Source organism: Choristoneura fumiferana, chromosome 29 (assembly GCF_025370935.1).
Source record: "Choristoneura fumiferana chromosome 29, NRCan_CFum_1, whole genome shotgun sequence".
NCBI lineage: Eukaryota > Metazoa > Arthropoda > Insecta > Lepidoptera > Tortricidae > Choristoneura > Choristoneura fumiferana.
The window spans coordinates 3,700,634-3,722,419 of NC_133500.1; the positions used below are offsets into that span (position 1 = coordinate 3,700,634).

General features: G+C 41.5%; 2 protein-coding genes across 3 annotated transcripts in view; one reads left to right on the top strand and one right to left on the bottom strand.

The window, feature by feature from the left end:
• The window catches only part of LOC141444109 (U-megalopygitoxin(8)-Mc8-like), a 30,070-nt gene extending 20,382 nt beyond the window's left edge, over positions 1-9,688 (top strand). The window contains exons 1-4 of one of the 2 annotated variants that reach the window (XM_074109541.1): positions 6,013-6,080; positions 7,109-7,228; positions 7,959-8,224; positions 8,915-9,688. In XM_074109541.1, coding sequence (XP_073965642.1) covers positions 6,078-6,080; positions 7,109-7,228; positions 7,959-8,224; positions 8,915-9,452 — 927 coding nt within the window. In that variant the 5' untranslated portion in view covers positions 6,013-6,077 and the 3' untranslated portion in view covers positions 9,453-9,688. Of the gene's footprint in view, positions 1-6,012; positions 6,081-7,108; positions 7,229-7,958; positions 8,225-8,914 lie in introns of those variants that run through there. The other variant, XM_074109539.1, reaches the window with a different exon arrangement.
• A 384-nt stretch (positions 9,689-10,072) lies between these two features.
• The window catches only part of LOC141444367 (RNA polymerase-associated protein Rtf1-like), a 38,844-nt gene continuing 27,130 nt past the window's right edge, over positions 10,073-21,786 (bottom strand). Inside the window, 7 exon segments of the mRNA XM_074109912.1 lie at positions 10,073-16,129; positions 17,525-17,612; positions 17,615-17,659; positions 18,800-18,889; positions 19,401-19,499; positions 19,814-19,982; positions 21,390-21,502. Of these exon segments, the coding sequence (XP_073966013.1) occupies positions 16,020-16,129; positions 17,525-17,612; positions 17,615-17,659; positions 18,800-18,889; positions 19,401-19,499; positions 19,814-19,982; positions 21,390-21,502 (714 nt within the window). The 3' untranslated portion in view covers positions 10,073-16,019.

Here is a 21,786-nt window from a genome sequence, read left to right on the forward strand (position 1 = left end):
TAATAAAGACATGTACATTTTAATTAATTTAATTACTTAACAATTTCCTTGTTGAATAATTTAATCATTTATTATTTGAGAAAGAGCGCGGTGAAAAAGTTTGGTTCGAAGAAGTTAGATTTGAAAAAGTTAGGTTCGAGTAGGTAATGTAGGTTTAAAGAAGTTAGGTCTTAAAAAGTTAGGTTTGATGGAGTCAGGTTTAAAAAGTTCGTTGTGGAAATGTTTAGATATTGAATATTTAGGTCTTAGTTAGGTTTGGTTAATTTTTTGAAATGAACGTTCTTCACAATTTCTATGTAGATGTCGTCATTAAACCATGTAATTTGAATAAATTAGATAGCGGATTTATTTAAAATTGATACAGGCTTTCATGAAATTTCATACTGTTAACATGTCATAAAAATGTTTATTGTATTATTTTACTAATGAAATCGAATTATTTCAGTGGTTTATCATCAGGGCTATCATCCTGACATCCTGACATCTTTAGCATTAAAAACACGCACAAAAATTCTGCCTTCCACTCCCACCCGTCCGTGGCACGCTTGGCTACATCACCTCGGTCAGTAGATATTTAATAGTTTTCTTGAACAGTTCTCTTATCTCTTGGATTTTTGGCCGCAAATAGTTCTTAATAAATGTCGGTCTTATTTCTCCAATGTTCAAACACTACTTTTTTCCAGCTTATTCGTCTTAATCCTTAGTTATTGAAATTTTAGTGTCAAAAAGCCTCGAAAAATACTTTAAAATAAGGAATTCACCGTTTTTTACTCGTTTCATGTGATTTTAAAGAATCCTGACGCTTGCTATGAGTAGAACTCTGTATTTTTGTTTTCCAATTATTCACGCTATTATTATTATTATTTCCAAATATCTTCATGTCAGATTTCAAAGTATTTTTTTAGTACATATTTCTCATCAGTCGTAACGTAGGTAGGTACGTTTTATCAAATATTCAACCCAATGGAATATCGAATAAAAAAAATAGCTTGTGTTATATCAGGGTGACCTGTCGTTTTGCCGAGTTTCATTACGCAGATTTTCGTTTCGCAGACAACTGTTGGCAGATTTTTCTTTTGGCCGAGCAACGTTTGGTATAATTTCGTTACGCCTATTATTCGTTTCGCCGAGTAGTCGGTAGGAAGAATAGCGATAAGCAGATTTACGTTTAGTAGATTGTTTGTTTCTTAATTGTTTCAGTTAACCGAACAACTGTTCGTCGAGACACGATAAGCAGAGTTATCACATGGCATTCATATTGTTAAGTAGATTTAATGTTCAGTCGATTTTTGTTTCGTAATCTGCGTAGATATAATCGGCCAAACGACAGGTAGGATTTTACTGAGTTGACTATATAAATATACTAGCTTTTATCAAAATGAAGTTAGGTGCGACGACGAGCGTTAGCGAGGAGGAGTGTTAGGTAGAATTGCGACCAACAACGCACGAGCCGAGCGAGCGAAGCGAGCGTGCCGCGGTAGCGGCCGGCGAAGTGCCAGAACCAAACGCATCGCGACTTGGTTTGTTTAAACTCCAATGTAAAATAAATACAAATGATGGTCAAAAATGCGTTTATTACTTGCGTTATACGTTTGAAACTTGTGAGGGTACATAAAAAAATCATAAAGAATGCGCGGTCAGCACGGTGTGTAAAAATGCCAATAAGGCCATAGTGTAATCTACACATGTATATTCACGGTATTGAATGCCAGTCCCCATGCGAAACGAAAAGATGCGAAAAGTTGATATGCGCACTGAATAATAGTTCAACCGTTACAAAAGCGAAAGGTTGTTCGACCAAACGTGCAAAATGTGTAGTGATTAATAGGCTAAACGAATTTCTGTAAATAGTTGTTCGGCTTACTGACTCAAATGCCAAGTAAATAGTCTGCTAAAGGTTGAGTTACGAAACGTTAGTCTGCGAAACAATACATCTGCGTACAAATTCATCGGCGTACCGTTACTCGGCGAAACGTTGTCTGCCAATCAATAATCTATATCAATAATCGCGGAGAACAAAAGGCTAACCACTATTTCAGATAATAGGTAGGTACTTATCCACTGCTGACGGCACACTATTAAACGGCCCACCACTCGCCCCTCGGTCAAGCTTAGCTACATCACGTGGACGGTAGGATTTATCACGTATTTTCTTTAATATGACAAGTAAGGAATATTTGCAGGTCTTAACACTTTTAATCTGAAAGATGATAATTTTTCACGTCTTTTGTACACATTTCATTTATCCGAGACATTATTAGAGTGAAATGTAGGTAGTACTTTAGTTTTTTTTGCTAAAAAATACTGATAAATTACCTTCAAACCAGCCATATTCGCGTATTTTATCAATACCAGGGTACTTTTTTTACAGGTGGCATCCGGAGCAATCCTACCCTGATATACACACGGGACAGGTACCTACCGCAGTTCACCGCAATCAGAGTTGCAAGCCGCAAAAACGAGGTACAGGAAAGCATTTACCCTCTTCCTTGACTGATCCAGTACAATTTTAGTGCTGTTTATAATACGAATAGATAGTAACGTATTGATTGTTTTACCTGATACTGGTTACTGGGACGCGACCCACCGTTGGCTTTGGCCGTTGGATAATACATAATAAAAATAATAAACTTTATTGTATAACTGAGTTTTTACAATGATGGTAGCTTGAAATAAGTGTAGCCACAGTTTGCCCTTCACGCCTCGCGGACGTACAATATAAAATACCAGCAGATTTAAGATAATGAGCTGATCAGCACAGTCATGCACACATCGTCAACACCAGTTTAAAAATATATATAATGTTAGTTCATCATTTTTATTAATTAGGTTATAATCCAAGTTTATTTAAAGTAACATGTGTCAGGTTACAAAAATTAAGAAATGAATACAAAGTTCAAACAAAATACACAATCAATGGGCAAAAAAACCCTATCAATAAGCCAATTTTTAAGGGATGTTTTAAATTGGTTGCCCTGTAATATTTTTAATTCTAGGGGCAGTTTATTAATAACTCGCATACCAGCAAATAAAGCGCTGTTGTAGGTTAGTTTATTTATGGCTCTAGGTATCTGATAGTCAAACCTATACTGACTTCGTAAGTTATCACGTAAAGATGACTTTTTTGTAAATAATTCACTACTTAAGTCTTGTTTCACAAATAAACAAAGCTCCAAAATATTAATTCCAGTTAGAGTCAGTAGCCGCTTTTCCCTGAATGTGCTGCGTAGAGAGTGTCTGCTACTTATGCATACGGTAAATAGTGCGTAAACATCTTTTCTGCAATCTAAACGTGGACAGCACATCGACGGAGTCTCTCCAAAAGATAACACCATAGGTAAGCAGAGGATATACACTTCCGAAGTAGGCATTCCTAGTCATGTCTTCTGAACAGGTCGCAGATAATATGGACAAAGCATAATATGCACTGAAATTTTACTATTTAATGCTGCAACATGCGACTTCCAGTTCAAATGACAATCTACTTTGACCCCCAAGAAGTTTGCATTAACCACCTGCTCAATATCTACCCCGGCCTCTGAACTTTTAAAGCAGTTCGTAAAGCTTTATAATTTCTGAACTGTATGAGTTTGGTTTTACTCAAATTTACTTTTAAATTGAGAATTTTAAGCCACTGAACAACATTGCACAAAGTGTTATTAATGTGCAATTTATTTGCTCTTTCGCCTGAGAAAACAATGGTTGCATGATAAGCGAAAAGCACACACAAATCGCCTAGTACTCGTATAGATTTGGCGGCTCATTTATATAAATTAAAATTAACAAAAAAGTAAAACAGACTCCAAAAAATTAAAAAATGGAACCGACTACAAAGTCCTTTAAAATATTTTTTTAGGTACCTACTAGCTCGAAGTCGGTGACTCAGCACGAGCCAGCAGGAGTGAGTGGAACTATTGTCGTCTACTTCACCTACATACTATGGTTTCAACCCCTCCTTCTGGGTCGTGCTGAGTCACCAACTTCGAGCTAGTAGGTACCTACCTACCTAGAAAAATATTTTCAAGTTTTGTAGGCGGTTCCATTGTTTGTTATTTTTTGGTGTCGGTTTTACTTTTTGTTATTTTTTTCTTTATTTCTCACTTTTTAGTGATTCGTAGCCAAAGTACATCTCACAACGATTATTCCTATCGATAAAGAAAGTTTCAAGAGTTTCTAAAATTCTTCTTCTATCCCCATTGTGGCCGGATAAGCTGGATTCGGAATACTGGCCGGATTAAAATTGTTATCCTTTAACCTGTCTCTCTTATATCATGTATCTCTTATCTCTTCTGATAGCGTTAGAGCTGTTTTAATATTTAAAATAGGTAATAAAAAAAACCATGCTTGTATTTAATTATAAATTTTGTGAACAAATGCCATTCGATTTCATGCATCGTTGTATGAAATTAGTTAATGACCTAAGAAGCGTGGCCACACACTGCACCAGAGCACACCGCTCGATGCTCGGCTCACCTGGTGGTGTGGTGGCAGTGTTTGGGAGTTTTAGTCAGCATCAGCGCACTATATTATAGGTATTAGTTGATTTCGTAACACTTGTGTTACTTGGGCTTGCCCCGCCTCGGTGCGATGCGAACAAGATAGTTAGTTACATATTACGTGTAGTTTTTCAGTTATTTAATTAACGCCCTGTATGGGTACTAATTTTCGAATCAATCCGACCATTAGTAGTGAATCAAAACTAACTTGCAAGATTTGAAACAAACAAATACCTAAATGTACGAGGAGTTTACAAATAGAAAAAGTTTGTAAAAAACCGGCCAAGAGCATGTCGAACCATGCTCAGTGTAGGGTTCCGTAGCCGTTACTAAAAAGGAAGCTAGGGAAGTGGGGTGGGGACACTACCTCAGCCATTCTCGAGTAATCAGGGTTATAGTTGTAGTACAGGAGAACATACACGGTCACGAGCGTTAATTTGAGACCCATTACGTCAAAAATCCTTTAAATGGTCATACTCGTACAAGATGACAGATACTCGATCAATTAATGATCGTGACCATACGAAGTGAAAAAGTTGCCAGTAAAAGAGCGTATCTCGCCGTGGCACTTAGGTGCATCCTTTCATTGAGAAGTACAGTCATTCGGCAATAACTCAAAAACGTCATATCTGATCATGTAGAAACCAATTTTGATTGGAAGTAGTTTATTAAGTTTTGTATATATTTGTGTTTTTTTTTCATATTTTCTTTTATTATGTAGACTTAAAGCGCCTCAATGACTAATTGAACATACCTACTCATTTTCGGCGTGTCTAGGTGCTATGTCCTAGCTAGGACTTACAGTGTACAGTCGAGTAAAAAAAGATCGATGCAGCCAGTTACAAAAATTAGATAGTTAGCCAATAAAGTCGTGTATACATATTTTTGTAACTTTGGGCGTATCGATATTTTTGTAGTTGACTGTACAATGCGTCCTCTGAGAGGGCTCGGCCTGCAGTTTCATTCTCGGGCCCAGTGCGTATCGGGAACTTTACAAACACATCATTGCTTTGCAGATGTATGCGGGTTTACTCAACATGCCCGAAGAACTCGTGGCAAAAATGTAGAAGTAGGTACCCAGTTTCGCCCGTAAATTCCCAAAAACTCAAAGCCTCGAGCTCTAGTTTGAACCCGCGCGCCTCTGCTCGAGAGGCCGGCCATAAGTACAATACTCAAACCGTCAGGCTACCACGCGGTTATTAATAACGTACCTACATTAATCAACGACGTATATTTTGGCGGAAACAATAACCACAACAATTGTTTATTTGTGACGTGACACGCGAAGTCATATTCAGTGTACAGTATACAATACAATGATATCGCATTCTGAACTCTGCAAACTAGAGGATAAATCAGTAGTGTTTTGTGGTCACCTCTTGTGATTCCATCCTTAAGGTAAAACCCGCGAACCTAGCACCGCGGCGATAACATGTGTGACGCGCGGGTTTCAGCATGACTCTCTTTGCCATATAAATATCCGCAGGTCTTCGATCGACGCATAAATTCAGTGATCGGTGGACATCCCTATAGGGATACGTAACTACTTATAGTGTTAACTACTGTTAAAAGTGGTCAAATATGGTAAGTTTAATTTAAAATTAATTACACAGGGCTTGTGTCACATTCATTGAGCGCCCTATTCGGTCAGCCCAGACTAAAATATCAGTGGTTTATCAATACCAAACTACTTACATACTTCCTATCAAATGAATACGAACTTTAAGTACAGACAACTTTCAGGCCTTATCGACATGAATGTTTAATATTATTTATACAGTGTGTTACAGGCAGCAGGTAGCAGCCGGCAGCCCGGCTTTTTAAGGGAGGTTAAAGTAACGTGTTTCTGTAATTTAACCATGACATTAATTTAATTAATAAGCTAAAATTCAGAATTTGTTAACTTTCTCACAAAATTATAATTGACAGCAACGTACAATTAGCCAAATATGTGGTCTACCACCCTGAAGTTAGTTGATAATCGTTTGCATGTCACAAAACAATAATGCCAATAATGCAAATAGACGTGTCTGTCAACTTGAAAATTCGACTTCAGCGCCATAAACATTTGATAGGAACTTGTTTAAAAATTGATAAACCACTTATTTGGCTGATGGTACAGCAAAGTAGTGATGGTACCGTATTGTTTTTTTTTTTAAATATGGCTCTGTCCATCGGAGGACAACTTTGCCAGTGCCTAGTAGGTTTTGCCGTTGTACGGTCAAAAATTCTAGAAAACAAAATGTGAGAGGTAATGATGGTGCCCAATGACCGATACAAAAAAAAACTACAGCAAAGTACATAGACAAGTAAGTGTATATGACAGCCGATAGATACTTTGATTATATTACTTGTCTATGTACTTTGCTGTACCTACCTTGCTGGCTATTATAATTTTGTTAGGCTGTTAACAGTCTGAATTTTTGTTGATTAATTAAATTAATGTCATGGTAAAGTTACAGAAATATGTTTCTTTAACCTCCCTTAAAAAGCCTGGTTACCTGTAACACACGGCATAACATCCAAACGATAGTCCACTTGAGGGGGGCAGACCACTTTAGGCTGACGGCGCTCATTTTCGTGGTCACATTTAGAATGAGTACCCTCCACAGAGCCTGTTCCGTCCGCATCCGCACCTCGCGCTCGCCGCAATACTGTTATTGGTGGCGGCGGCGGCGCGCGCGCAGATCGACATCAGCGTGTCGGGCGGCGCGGGGCTCGCCGACGCTAAGGTGAGGTGACCATAGTGCTTTAAAAAAAAACGCATTTTTTTTAGGTGAATAGAAATAAGGAAAAGAAACAGTACCTACCTATTCATATTGAAGTCAATTTTTTCAAGAGGGCGAAAATAATATACTCAGCGGCACAAAATTTGGCCCACGCTTCATACAAAATTACCTATTTTGCATACATTTGAGGTCCAGATTTTTTGCCGCTCAGTATACTTCATTAACTAGAATAGACAATTATTAGTAAATCTGAGTAAATATTAATATTTTTTAATTCGTAATCGAAACAATCGTTTTTTTCTTGATGAATACTTAAAATGATTGCCTGGATACTTATTATACTGTCATTAACCTATCCCGTATAAAAAATATTGTCAACAAAACAATCAAAAGCGTTTAGTTATTAATTTACTAGAGCTTGTTCACTAGCGTTTTTGCCGGCGTTTTCCCGACGGAGCGGGAACGCGGCGTGCACGCGAGCATGTTGCGATATCTCCGCGATTATTCGCCGCCTGCGTGCCGCTGCCGCCGCGTGGACACCAGCATTAGTGACCGTCCGTGCCTCGATTGCCGCGTCCACGCGACGGCACGCAGGCGGCGAATAATCGCTGAGATATCGCAGCGAGCGTCCCCCGCGTTCCAACCACCGGCAAAAACGCTAGTGAAACTAATAAAAAAAACATGGGAATCTTCTTTATGAATGTGAAAAAAATAGTTTTATTTCCATCCTCAGGTGAGCCTCAGCGGGAGCAGCGTGTCTCTGATCAGCCCGAGCGAGCGCGCGGAGTTCCAGCTGACGGAGTGGCAGCTGCTCAGCGCCGTGGAGAAGCTGTCGGGAGGGCGGCCGGCGGAGGCCTACGTGGGGGAGCCCACAACGTGGCGTCTGTACCCCACCTACAACTGGCATCAGGTGCAGAGGGTGCTCCGGCCGGTCAAAGCAAAGATCGTCCAGCTCAAGTCGTCCCCGGTCACTGTTACCACCAAGTTCTTTGACAACAGGTTAGTTCGACATCTGTCAACGTTTTTACTGTTTTATATCGAAAGCATACCGAACAGTAGGAAGGTATAGCGATTAGTGTGATCGCCGCCATCAGTGAGGTCGCGGTAACGTATAAAATACCGCATACCGGCACCGCACCGACGAGTGGGGAAGGGGCTTAACTGTCACGTGGCGTCGCAACAACGAGGGTTTCTTGACAAACTAAATATAACCAGTATCAAGGACCAGGACCATGGTATATCGATTTGTCCGTCAACTAGCGTCATAGAAACCGTCATTGAATTCGCACTAAATTGCCTATTTTTGGTGCAGGCACAATGTTGGTTTCATGTAAAACTTTTTTGCGTCGCCGTGCGGCACTCACTGGACCTTTGTACACGCTAGGTTATAACCGTAGTAACTGGACGTGTGTACTTATGACATGACTCTCGACTCCTTGCTAGCGTTATAACCTAGCCCTAGCGTGCGGCCGGCTTAAAACCGAATGCAGCACAAATTACGCGATTCACAACTCAAAAGTTACGTTCGTTTGGGCTCACCCTGTTATCAAGCATCACGTTACGTCGAGTACTAGCGCCAACTACAGAAATCTGAATGAGCCAATCTCATAGACTAACCCCTGTTACCGACGCCACCTAACGATATTCCACTAGCTATAAAACCTCACCGAAGTAATCTCAACTCGGCAGGAGCTTCGCGGGCAAGGCCACGTTCCAGGGCTCCGTCAGTCTGCAGAAGAAGAACACGTTCACGTCGACGTGGAGCTCCGCGACGGCGCTCAGCCTCGGGCAGGAGATCACCTTCAGCTTCAACATCGGGGTCGCCTCCTTCGAGTCCAGCACCAGCTTCGAGTACGCCACATCCTGGGGGAAGGACAGCAGCCAGGCGCAGACCACGACGCTCGGCTCAGAGTCGGGGATAGAGCTGGAGCTGGAGGGGGGGCGCGCGGCCGTGGCGCTGCTGAGCGCCACCCGCGGGGAGCTCGTGCTCGAGGTGGAGTATGAAGCGCTGGTTGTCGGGCAGGTGGCGGCCAACTACCCCGGCCGGTACCGCGACCACTACTTCTGGGCGTACGACGTGCGCGCGCTGCTGGCGGCGGCGGGCCAGCCGCACGTGCGCCGCTCCAAGCAGACGGTGCGCGTGGGGTTCTATTCGGACGACACCGTGGCGTATTACGACCACGAGACGGGCGAGCCGCTGCCTTCGGCGGCCGTCTCCAAGAAATAAGGGATCACTCGTACTAGTTCCTTTCCTTTCATTCTAATAATTCACCTTTTTGTTGGTGCTGCCGAAGGAACTACTGCCGATAATCCGAAATAAAGCGTATGTTTTACTTGAATGTTGCAAGTGAAATAGTGATTTCGATTCTTGCGTTCAAAAAATTGCGCCGTATTAGCTCTGACAGAGGACCGTCCTCTTATTCATAAAAAAACTTATCCGCTAAAATAAAGTGTTGTCATAAATAAAAACGATCAATTATTATTGTTATTTTGTCAGCGATATGTTTGTCCAACTATACTCGTAACTATATAAGATTTTATTAACCTGTCCTCTCCCAGATCCCAGAGGCACAAATTTGTGCCCAAATTCCTTTGATCCTGTTATCCTGGGAGATGACAGATTAAAACTAGTACCTTAAGTGTTTCGAATGCGTCGGACAGGATTCCAGCCTGATCTCTAGGCTATACGCGGCCCAATATGTTTCCAAATGCATCGTCTCCATCAAGATCTTATTTATAATGAACCATATTAATTCCTCTCATCTGTATACAGCTACAAATAGCTACGCTATAACTTGTTCTCCCCCCTCCCCCTGCATGCACTTCCTCATTCATTAAAACAAGCACGACAGTATAAAGATACATTTATTTGCACCTATATCAATATTGCTTTTTTACATTTTTGAAGTGTTTTGTGCGGGACGCCGCGCCCGCGCCCTTTACAATTGCCTGTGCCCTCGGCACTCGGCACTCGGCGGAAAACCCTGCCACTGGTTCCACGAGCTTCCATTCATACTTAAGTTTCAGCCATCGTCACGATAAATAATACAAAAAATTAAATAGTTAAAAAGCTAATTACTATAATCTAATATTTGTCAACTATTAATATTAACAACTGGTTTTTACAAGTTCAATTGAGGTGCGAGGTGCGAGGCTCGATCGCTTGCACTGGGGGCCACTCTCAAGTTCGAAATACGTAGTTCGCATCAACCACCTCCCTCATTCTTTCATCAAATACTATTAGCGTGAGCGGGACGGCACGATACGAAGTTCGAATTTCTAACTGAGGAGAATATAAAGCCCGAGTTGCAAGTCGATTCAAAACAACTGACACAAATGAAATTAATGAATGAATGATAATGTCTAAATAAGTGTATCATAAAATGATTCAATAAGCGATATATCGTGTTAAAAGAAGTGTTATGTACTTGTTAATAATAAAAATAAATCAATATTTGTAGGCTCCTGTATACGAACGGCTGCTCTCACAGTCACAAGTGACATTAATTTCGTTCAATTCATTCGTCCCAGCTCTTGTGAATCGACCTATACCTACTTACTATACAGAAATGATTTTGAATAGCATTGCGTAGGTAGCAATGACATATTTATATTACAGCTACATTAAATTTAAAATTTACACTCAGCATGGGCTAATTATTTGATACTTCAGTCCGATTAAGCATTAAAAAATAAATCGTTTCAAAAGTTAGTACGTAACTTCCGGTTCGTTATTTGCTTCAACATTTAGATGAATGCTTCAAAACATTTTGATTACGAGACAAATAGTCATACATTTTCTCGTTTTTCAATTCGAATTGTAGTTTTTGGTTCCTACAAGTCGTATAATAACAGCCAGTTCACACCGCGAGCGGCGGCGAGCACGCGCGCGACAAGTGTGGCCCGGCCCTTACCATAATCTTATGCCTAGCATGAAATTTGACAAGAGTATTTTACAATAATTTAAGGGGCTGTTTCACCATCCATTGATTAGCGCTAACCGACGGTTAAATGTGATGCCGTCTCCGTCTATTCGAGCAAAACAAATAGAGACGCCATCACACCTAACCGCCAGTTAACACTAATCAATGGATGGTGAAACAGCCCCTTAGTGTAATGTAACAATGTTTTTTTTTTTAGTATTTATAATGTAATAAGTATAAAGTACTTAAACTAGAGAAATAATTACTAAAAATAGAAATGTATTTACAAGGTCATATCCACATAAACTAACCGCGCCGTAGCCAGAGCAGAGCGGACGGTGCTGGTGTTGACGGCATCTCACTGCTTTCGGTTTTAACAGAAAGCGCAATCTAGCTAACAGGAGCTAAGAGTACAGCGGCCTTATTGTTTAATGCACTTGGAACCACAATCGTTTTCACCACTCCTTTCTGTCTTGTCCTGTTCTGGCTGAGGATAGAAAGAGACGGCGAACCCAATCGTTAGCGCCTACGAGTCAGACAATAGGGCCTCTGGCCACAGTTCATCTTTTCCATTTAGGTTGATTCTACAAGACACCGCGCGCGGGCAGGGCGTAGCTAGGTAACCAAAGGCCCTCGGGCGAAAAATAAACAAGCTATAGACTATTTAAAATCGTTTGTTCCGTGTTCGTCGTGTGACGTGTCAGTGAGAGTCCGAGGCCTCCTGAGCTTGGGGGCCCCGGGGCACTCACTACCCGGCCTAGCCTTCCGGTAGCTACGCCACTGTGCATGGGGCACGGCCCGGGTTCTTTTTAACGTGTTTGGGGCCCTGAGCACTAATTTTAATTTAAATCAAATATTAGTGATTCGAGATCAATGTGGAGAAATAGAGCTATCTAAATACTATTTAGATAGCTCTATATAAATTGAGCCTTCTAATTATAACCATCTAAACAGATCTATCTAAATAGAGCTAAATATAGCTATCTTCCAAATTTACAAGTATTATGTTTCTCTAACACTAGGTTCCGAACTATTATTAGTTAATTCTTATGAATTTAAGGTAAATCTTGAACTGTTCAAAAGCAAGAGCATCAAAATATCAATATTTTTTAAAATTTAATTTAGTATATTCCAGAGACCGGCCTGCAGGGCTACTACGAAACTCGAAGTTCGTATCGTACCGTCCCTCTCGCTCTCGTATTAAACATTATAAGTGTCAGAGGGACCGCAGGACACGAACTTCGACTTCCGAAGGGTTTGGACCTTATGAACGGGCTGCCCTATTAACAATACTATTTTTTTATCCCTTTAAATAGCTTAAAATTCTTATAGAAGTAGTGCAAATTCTGAAACCCTTTTCTGCAGCAAAGTAAAATAAATGGGATATCAATTTGATAGGGCAAGCAAGTCGTTAGGGTTATTCGATGAACGACCAAGCCCTCAGAGGGCTTTTTTCTGGGAAAGGCTACTCAATAAACGACTAAGCCCTTTTTTTCTGGGAAGGGGCGGATCGGTCCCTGGTTTGTTCCTTTCGCTTTCACTCAAGATCTAATCACCCTTAAATGTAATCAAACTTGGGACATAGCCACAGCGCTACTGGTTACGGTTTACATTTTATACATCATACAAGGCGTCTCCAATTATTTTCGAACATTTCAGCCAGTCGTTCGGTTCGTTTGACCATGTTTGACAATACACCGCTGTAAATCAATTTGGGGACTTTTAATTCTAGTCAACAAAATGTTTTGATATTCCAAGTGTGTCAGAGGTGTGGCACCACTTTGGAGTGAAAAAATCAGAGAAACACCTTTAGACACATAGGCATACATAACTTTATTCGACATCAAAACTTTATAGCGGCTTCCAGCCCAACCAACCTAATAACCTCCTGAAATATTCCATAAAATTTGAAAACACCCTATATACCTTTACGTACAGTTCACGGCATGGTGGCGTCCATCTAGTCCTTCAGATTTCTACAGTAACTTTATATATTTGTAAGTCGCGTCAATAAAGAATGGACATGCAAACGACAGCGACGTACTAAGTGCACTGCGATTCCGCACCGTCTGCGTATTTTGAGCAGCGGTGGAGTGCATGCGGCAGCGGTGCGGGGTGTGGCCGCTCCTTTAGGTTTGTAACTGTTGTAACGGAGGCTTCTAGCAGAGGCGGGGCGGGGACGAATACAGAGTCACCACGGAAGCGGAGGTTGACAGGAGCAGAGGCGGAGGAGAAAGTGGAAAAGATAGATGTTTTAAACTAACACAATGTCAAAAATGTTTATTTCAAATAAATAGGTACAGACATAGTATACTTTTTTACTAGAACTAGTAATAATCATTACATTAACGATCAAAATTAAGAAAGGGCAAATTATATTAGACTAGCGTTTACCCGCGGCTTCGCACACGTAAATCATTAGATACAGCAGTTGAATTGAAATTCCGGGATTCTATTAAATTCTCGTGGGAATTCCCTAAAATTACAGATAGTTCAACTCAGTTGTGCGCGCGCGCGGCCCTATGTGTGCGTGCGCTTGTAAATATACAAGTTTCACGTGACGCGACCGTCTGCGCACAACTGAGTTGAACTATCTGTACATCGTGATTTTCATTGATGTTAATTTAAAACACCCATGCCAAATTTCATGAGTCTAAACCCAGCGGTTGTTATTTCGAGATTTAATCCCTATCCCGTGGGAATATCGGGATAAAAAGTATCCTATGTTTTAATCCGGGTTATAAACTAACAGCCTTATTCATAAAAAGTTAGAGCCTCCTTGAAGGCTCCTTGAAGGACCGATGCTAAAAAACATGATTCATAAACGTCTGTTAGCGCTAATCAGTCGATCAAGGCTCTGCTAAAGTTAGAGGACCGTAGACCCTCCTTTATCTCCCTGCTAAGTCACAAAATGGCCGCCACAAGTTTGAACAGCTGACTTTGACATGAGCAAAAAACCATACCGAAGATATTTATAGTGAAGGCAGGGCTACGCAAAGATTAAAAAAAAAAAACTGGAAAATTTATTTTCAGGAATTTGTATTTAAAAATCCTCTAAATTAGGAACAATAAATTAACAATAAATATGAAAAAAATTTAGGATGATTAACATAATTATGGCTTTTTGCACAACATAAACATGCGGATCGGAAATGGCGGGAAAACAAACATCTCGCTTTTTATTTTTTTTTCCTGCTAATTTGCTGTCACTGCTGTCAATTTTTTTTTTAAATTATCGATTAGGCCATTTTTTGTCTTTGATTTGTCAAGGTGGCCAACATAACGAGTCTAATCCGTCTATCAGCAGCTCAACAACTAGCAGACTGCTAGCAAGTGTTTATGAATCATACTTCTTGACAACCGTCTATTAAGCTTAATCAGTCTGCTAAGTAACAGACCGATCAAACCTCAATTAAGGTTTTTTATGAATAAGGCTGTAACTTTTTGCCAAATTTCATCTAAATCCGTCTAGCCGTTTCTGCGTGAAGAAGTAACAAACATACTCACTCACTCACTCACTCACAAACTTTCACATTTATAATATTAGTAGGATTTCATAAACAATAGTATCGTCAATGTAAATAAACCTCCATTACAACTCTGCAAAAACTTTACGGAGGCGGGGGTACAATTACTTGCGAAGTTCTGCAGTTACAAAGGCGCAGGCAAAGTTCTGTTACAATGTTGGTATATGCGGTCTTATCGTATGAACAGGCGCTAGTCATTTCTTCATTGACGCGCCTCACTACAGCGAGTACTCTCTATGGCCTTCATTATCATTTACCACGACATGATACGAGTACAAGAAAGAGTGCATAAAATATCTGTTACCACATGTCTAAGGCCAGGCCAGGTGCAATATTTTTGCACGCTCCGCTGTGGCAGATATTATTACAGGTGACTGTACTATTTAATACACGTTTTGTTCTGATTTATACAATCGTCTGCTATATTGAAGGGTTCAGGAACTATCATATAAACATCATTGGGTCTGGGAGATTAGTGCATGTTCAGAGTTACCACTATCGTCACGACACCTGTCATAAAGGCGACTTTAGACCTAGCGGAAGGTGGGTAGAGTACATACATTTGTATCTCCGCTCATCTCTGGTATAACTATTGATCGGGGCTTGAAATCGGTACCAAAATACCGGTACTAAAACGGTATACACTGGTATTTTACCGGTACTATGAAACCGAGGCCGTCTGTCTAACGCGCGGAGCTCAAAATCGCATTCACCGTCTCTTTCTACCCTCGTCTTAAGGTAGTTTTCCACCGGCGAGGCGAGACGAGAATTGAAATTTGTATGCATTCACGCGCGCCCGCCGCGAGCCGCCGCGGGCGCCGCCATACAAATTTCAATTCTCGTCTCGCCTCGCCGGTGGAAAGTCACCATTATACCATTTGAAGGAGTCGTGAAAGCGGGGCCGGATTTAGATCCAGACTTCTAAATGCCCAGGGACTACGGCAAAAAACACTGTTTCAAATAATTCCATTTTTTGAACATCTGTCATGGCGTTCTTTCTTTATTCAGGCCCCGAATTGCTTTTTCTTAAATACGGCCCTGGGTGAAAGCGACTGATTTCGATCGCATTAAACATTTCGGCCTCCTAGCTTGCAACTGGTAACAATAATACCTTTCAAGCCTCAAAATGTCTTTCTCGTGCGCAATGAGCAGTCATAAAGGCATACCTATATCAATCTTCTCATTTGTCGAGTCTTCGTAGTCACACCGCTGGGTGAGAATTGTCTTTACAGTCACGACTATCACTAGCACTAGCACTCGTCGTTGTCACTACACAGTACACAGTACACAGTACACGTTAGACTAGAGCCTGGCTCCCGAGCTCCGGCGGGCGTCCTCTCCTTACTAGATGAGGCCGTGCCGTTTCTTGTACTCGTCGAGGTTGAGCGAGCGCTTGGGGCCGCTCTCCTTGACGCGCGCCGCCACCGGCTTGGGCTGCACGTTGGGGTTCATCTCTGGACATAACGACCAAGCGTTGAGATAGAGACACATTACACCGTACATCGTATAGTACCATGCACGTTATAGCAACGTGTCAGACAAAAATATATTCTTTCTATCGAAAAGTACGAGACTATGCGAGACTAGCGGGTACGTATTATAATGTATAAATTTAAAATACATATCGGTTAAAATACATACAGTTGAAATACCGAAAATTGAAAAATATAATGGTTAAAATAAATATTAATCAAAATTCATAAAGCACGTTTTTCATACTGGTCGAAATACATACAATTAAAATGACTAAGTTCACAATGTATATGTTCAGAATATATACAATCAGAATATATAATAGTTTAAAGAAATAACAATTAAAATTCCTATAGTACGTTTTTCATAATGGTCAAAATACATACTATAATGCCTAGGTTCATCATCATCTCCAGTCTATTTACGTTGTATTTACGTGTTAAATTTTGAAAAATTAAGGACTGTAAGACAATGTCGACGGAGCTCCGCTTCACGGAGCTCCTATTCAGCGTAGTTAAGGCGCTTCGCGCCTGGACAAAACTCTAACCTAACCTAACCTATAAGAAACAGACTGATCGGAAGCCGTATTGTCTAACAAGACCTTGGATTTTAAACTAAAGTCTGATCATTATTTGAATAGAAACTTTAGGTGCGACGACGAGCGTAGCGAGGAGGAGCGTGTTAGGTTCAACTAGAAAAACAACCATCATGACCATAATTGTAATATATGCATTTTTCTTAGTGAAAATTCAGTGTCTAGTATGTATTTCAACCATTATAGAAAACATACTGTATAGATTTTGAACGTATACATTATGAAAATATGCTTTTTGTGCCATATGACTAAGAACCATTATGCATTGCAACCATTATATATTTTGACCACTATGCATTTCAAGCTTATGCGTTTAGAACTTATTTCAAATAACTTTATATATTTTGAAGCATTATATTTTATAATTTTCGGTATTTCAACTGTATGTATTTCAACCGATATGTATTTTAAATTTATACATTATAATACGTACCCGAGACTAGCACGTTTCGTAACGAACCGTCGCCGTCGCGTGTCATTGTGTGACACTTCGTTCGCTGGACATTCTGTTCTTGAACCATTCTTATTAGAGCGTTTTAAGATTATCCGATATCAATATGGGGCAAGTAAAATGTATGAAATATGAACCGATATCGGATCGGATAATCTGAAAACGCTCTAAGGCATTTGTTTTGGTGAACCATCGAACGAACGTGCGGATGTGAACTATCTGTCACGAGGGCAGGACACATCGTTCGTAGAGCGTAGACGTTCGATAGAGCAGTGAGACCCCTTGTAAGATGTGTGTGTGTGTGTGTGTGTGTGTGTCCGTGGTACTGACTGGGCGTGGCGGGCATGTCGAGGTCGATGCTGATGTCGAAGTCGTGCAGGCTGTACATGCTGGCCGTGTCCCCCCCGCCCCCGCCGCCCCCGCGCCGCCCCCGCCGCCGCCCGCCGCCCGCGTCGCGCTCTCCGGCTGATGTACAAACAAACAAACGGCTCAACACATTGCATTTAAAATGCAGCTGGTCTCTTAGCAAGTGGTCCAAGTGGTATACCTTTACTTGCCCGAATTTCATGTGCTATAATATTCAACCGTCATAATATTAATTCTTATAAATTCATTTTCACTACTCAATGTTTACCATATTAATTAAATGACAGAATCTTTGTTTCCCATAATATTAATTTCAATAATTTCATTTTTCATAATCTTGTAAGCCATAAGTATCACACGCCATAATATCATTTGCCATCTATATAAATGGTGAGTATACACTAATAAATCCCATACGTCAAACAAGCCTTTGAATTAGGTAAATTTTAATTACAAAGATTACGTTTGGTAAGAATTGCGACATTTGATTTGTGCGAGCGAGCGAAGCGAGCGAGCAAGACGGTTCGGAGCAGAAGCGACTCGGATAGGTTAGGTTTTTTTTATAGTAGCCTAAATAATAAAGATAATAGATAGATTAAGAAAAAACAATTTTAATCAATCATAATCAAAATAAACACTGTAGTATGGCGTTTGAATATTCTATTAAATAATATTATTGCACTTAATAATATGGAAAACAATACGTATTGCATTCGTATCATTATGACATCTAATTTTCGGGAAAATAAGAATATATCAAATAAATTTTCTAGTAAACGAAACATTCGGGCAAATTAAGTTTCGGGCATGTGAAGTTCGGGATAATGAAATTATGGCATATAACTTTCGAGCAAACAATAGATAACCGGTCCAAGTTCCCCGAAAGTCTAGTCGTTCTCCGTTAATCATTAATCCATAGTTGATGGAGCGGAGCTCCTATTCCGCGCGGCTGAGCCGCAATTCTAACCTTATCTATGTTTTTTTCAAGTTTCCGGCACGAACAGATTAGGACCAGTTGCTTCTTAGACCACACGGTACTTAGGTAAGCTTTTGTTTTGAAAAAGGGATGCTAAGTAATACTAACCCAAACAGCAATACACAAAACTTCGTAAGATTTTTTTATATACTTAAAATTTTAATGCTCACTAATGCAAGCTATTCATGACAATGAAAATAATATAAAGTGACTGTCCACTGCTGTTACTGTCATTATTATTGTACACCCCCCCCCCCCTCTACCTGCAGCCGCTGTTGTTCGCGGCGCGCGGCGTCCTCTTCCTGCTGGCGCTTCGCTTCCTCCGCAGCCTCCTCCTCGTTTCGGAGCAGCTCCTGACGATAAAGGCAAGATAAGATAAGCGTTTACTGTCAAAACTGTTCAGAATAATCTAGACAGTTTCAACAGCTTGCCTATTTCCAGGACAACAAGAGCAAATTACAACTTTAGACTAAAACTACGACAAGCAGCTAACTGGGAACTAGATTTTAGACACGAAGCATTCTCTGTCTCGATGAAAGGATGACAACTTTGTTTCGCCACCGGGTAACACTAGAGCGTGGCTGTATCTATTGCCAACTCAATTGGCAAATAAGTGACGTCGTAACCTATGGGAGAATCGCATTTCGACAGGTAATGTTTAACTGGAACACAAACACCACCTGTCTCCTACAAATTAAAAGTACCTCTTTGCCTCGCTCGTGGCGCCCGAGGGGGAAGTGAGAACTACACTGCGTTTTTTTTTTGCAGCTGTCAACGTCATATTACCACTCGCACTTTTGTATGAACCGTTTCAATGAGTAGACCCCGTTGCGCACTATTAATATATTAGCACTGAGCACCGACCTGGCTGCGGCCGCCCTGGTGCGACTTGAAGTTCATGACGGGCTTGGTGTGGCGGCGCGTGAACGGGTCGTCTGTTTTCTTGCCTTTCATCGCTTTCACCTAAAAAAAAAAAAAATTTACATTAAAATCGCTAACGGAATATTATTTGTAGGTACTTCTCGTACAGTTTATCTATTAAGACAGACGTTTCGGCACACCAGTGTGCCGCGTCGTATATTTTCAGGTCTGCCGCGATTGTCGCGAAGTGTATGCTGCATAGAAATCATGAATAACTATTTAAATGAGAAAATAGTACAGTCAAGTGCAAAAATAAGTATCTATTCGAACCATTCAATATACACATAAATATGTTACTACGGCCTTATTGCGTCGGAATAAAGAGTCTGTGGTACAACTGCCCCCCCCTATGGTACCTCCTCCATGATGGCCTTCTCGGCGGACTCGACGTTCATCTTCCGGTTGCGGTTGTTGATGTAGGAGATGCTCTGTATGGAGGAGGTGCGCGTCTTGTCGAGCTGGTTGGCGCGATCCTCCAGCTCCTGGATCTGAGCGTTCAGCTCCAGCACTGACGCGTCCTCGCCCCTGCCGGTGGGAATGACAATGACAACGGGAACAACCTCATCAACCTACCTAAGCCATCAGCTTCACTTCACTCCATCATTCAGGTCAGAATGACGACAGAGTTACCGTGTAAACCTCTCAAACTGACGGACTGACGGACTGATGGTTCAGATTCATGAAAATTAATACTTTTTAATAAATCCCAGAAAACTAAAATAACGGACTGAACTGACGCCACAATGAGCGTGTAACCGAAGTCACATCCATGGCGTGCATTCCGCAGACTCTCGCTTGAGCACTTCCCGGCGGCTCGACGCCTAATGTTTCTCAAAGGTTACAAGTATTAGCGTTTTGTCTCGAAAATTGAATGAGAGAATGAAACAAAACACTAATATTGTTAGACTTATATGCTTTGATAAACTAAATTCTGCAGCCACATTGCACTGCTAAAATGAATAGAATCTCGTGTCGGCGACAACGAAATATATTTCGAGTTTTCCGACTAAATAATTGAAGTATTCTAGCAGCCGCAAGAGTCATTAAGAATAGAGACGGCACGATTGATCTCACAACCAAAATCGTACTGAACGCCACTTAATTTCTGCATACGCTCCTTACTTCAGCGGAATTGGGAAGCTGATGTTAAATGAGTCAAAAATCCCATTGACATGATTTGAAAAATTATCTTCCCTGTTCGTCCCGATAGAAATTACTTTTAAGATTAGTACACTGAGCTTCTCCCCATGAAGATTTAGACAGACAAAGTGGCGGGGCGGGGGTTACCTGAGCTGCGCGACGTCTCTCTTTAGCCAGACCAAGTGGCGGGGCGGGGTTACCTGAGCTGCGCGACGTCTCTCTTTAGCCAGACCAAGTGGCGGGCGGGGGTTACCTGAGCTGCGCGACGTCTCTCTTTAGCCAGACCAAGTGGCGGGGCGGGGGTTACCTGAGCTGCGCGACGTCTCTCTTTAGCCAGACCAAGTGGCGGGGCGGGGGTTACCTGAGCTGCGCGACGTCTCTCTTTAGCCAGACCAAGTGGCGGGGCGGGGGTTACCTGAGCTGCGCGACGTCTCTCTTTAGCCAGACCAAGTGGCGGGGCGGGGGTTACCTGAGCTGCGCGACGTCTCTCTTTAGCCAGACAAGTGGCGGGGCGGGGGTTACCTGAGCTGGGCGACGTCTCTCTTTAGCCAGACAAAGTGGCGGGGCGGGGGTTACCTGAGCTGCGCGACGTCTCTCTTTAGCCAGACAAAGTGGCGGGGCGGGGGTTACCTGAGCTGCGCGACGTCTCTCTTTAGCCAGACCAAGTGGCGGGGCGGGGGTTACCTGAGCTGCGCGACGTCTCTCTTTAGCCAGACCAAGTGGCGGGGCGGGGGTTACCTGAGCTGCGCGACGTCTCTCTTTAGCCAGACCAAGTGGCGGGGCGGGGGTTACCTGAGCTGCGCGACGTCTCTCTCTTTCATGAGCTGCGTCTTCTTCATGGCGTAGTTGGTGGGGTGCGGCCGGAAGCGATCCTTCTCCGCCACTATTTTCTCAATATCTTCTTCCTGAAATCATTTTGTACAATAAACAACAATATAGTTAATGTTTCGATTTCATTATGAAAAAGTTACGTATGTACAAAGAGAAATCGATTCAGTCAGATAACCGCAAAGATGATTATGGCGCTTAAGGTCCTACAACCCATCCATCCGTCCACCACATTCATCCATCCATCTGTATAACGACCACCTTGTAATGTAAATGAACGAATAAATAAATATGAATATACAATCGCGTAAAGATTTTTTTTAACAAAATTTCCGTTGCCTACCTTGCGGCTTCAGCATCA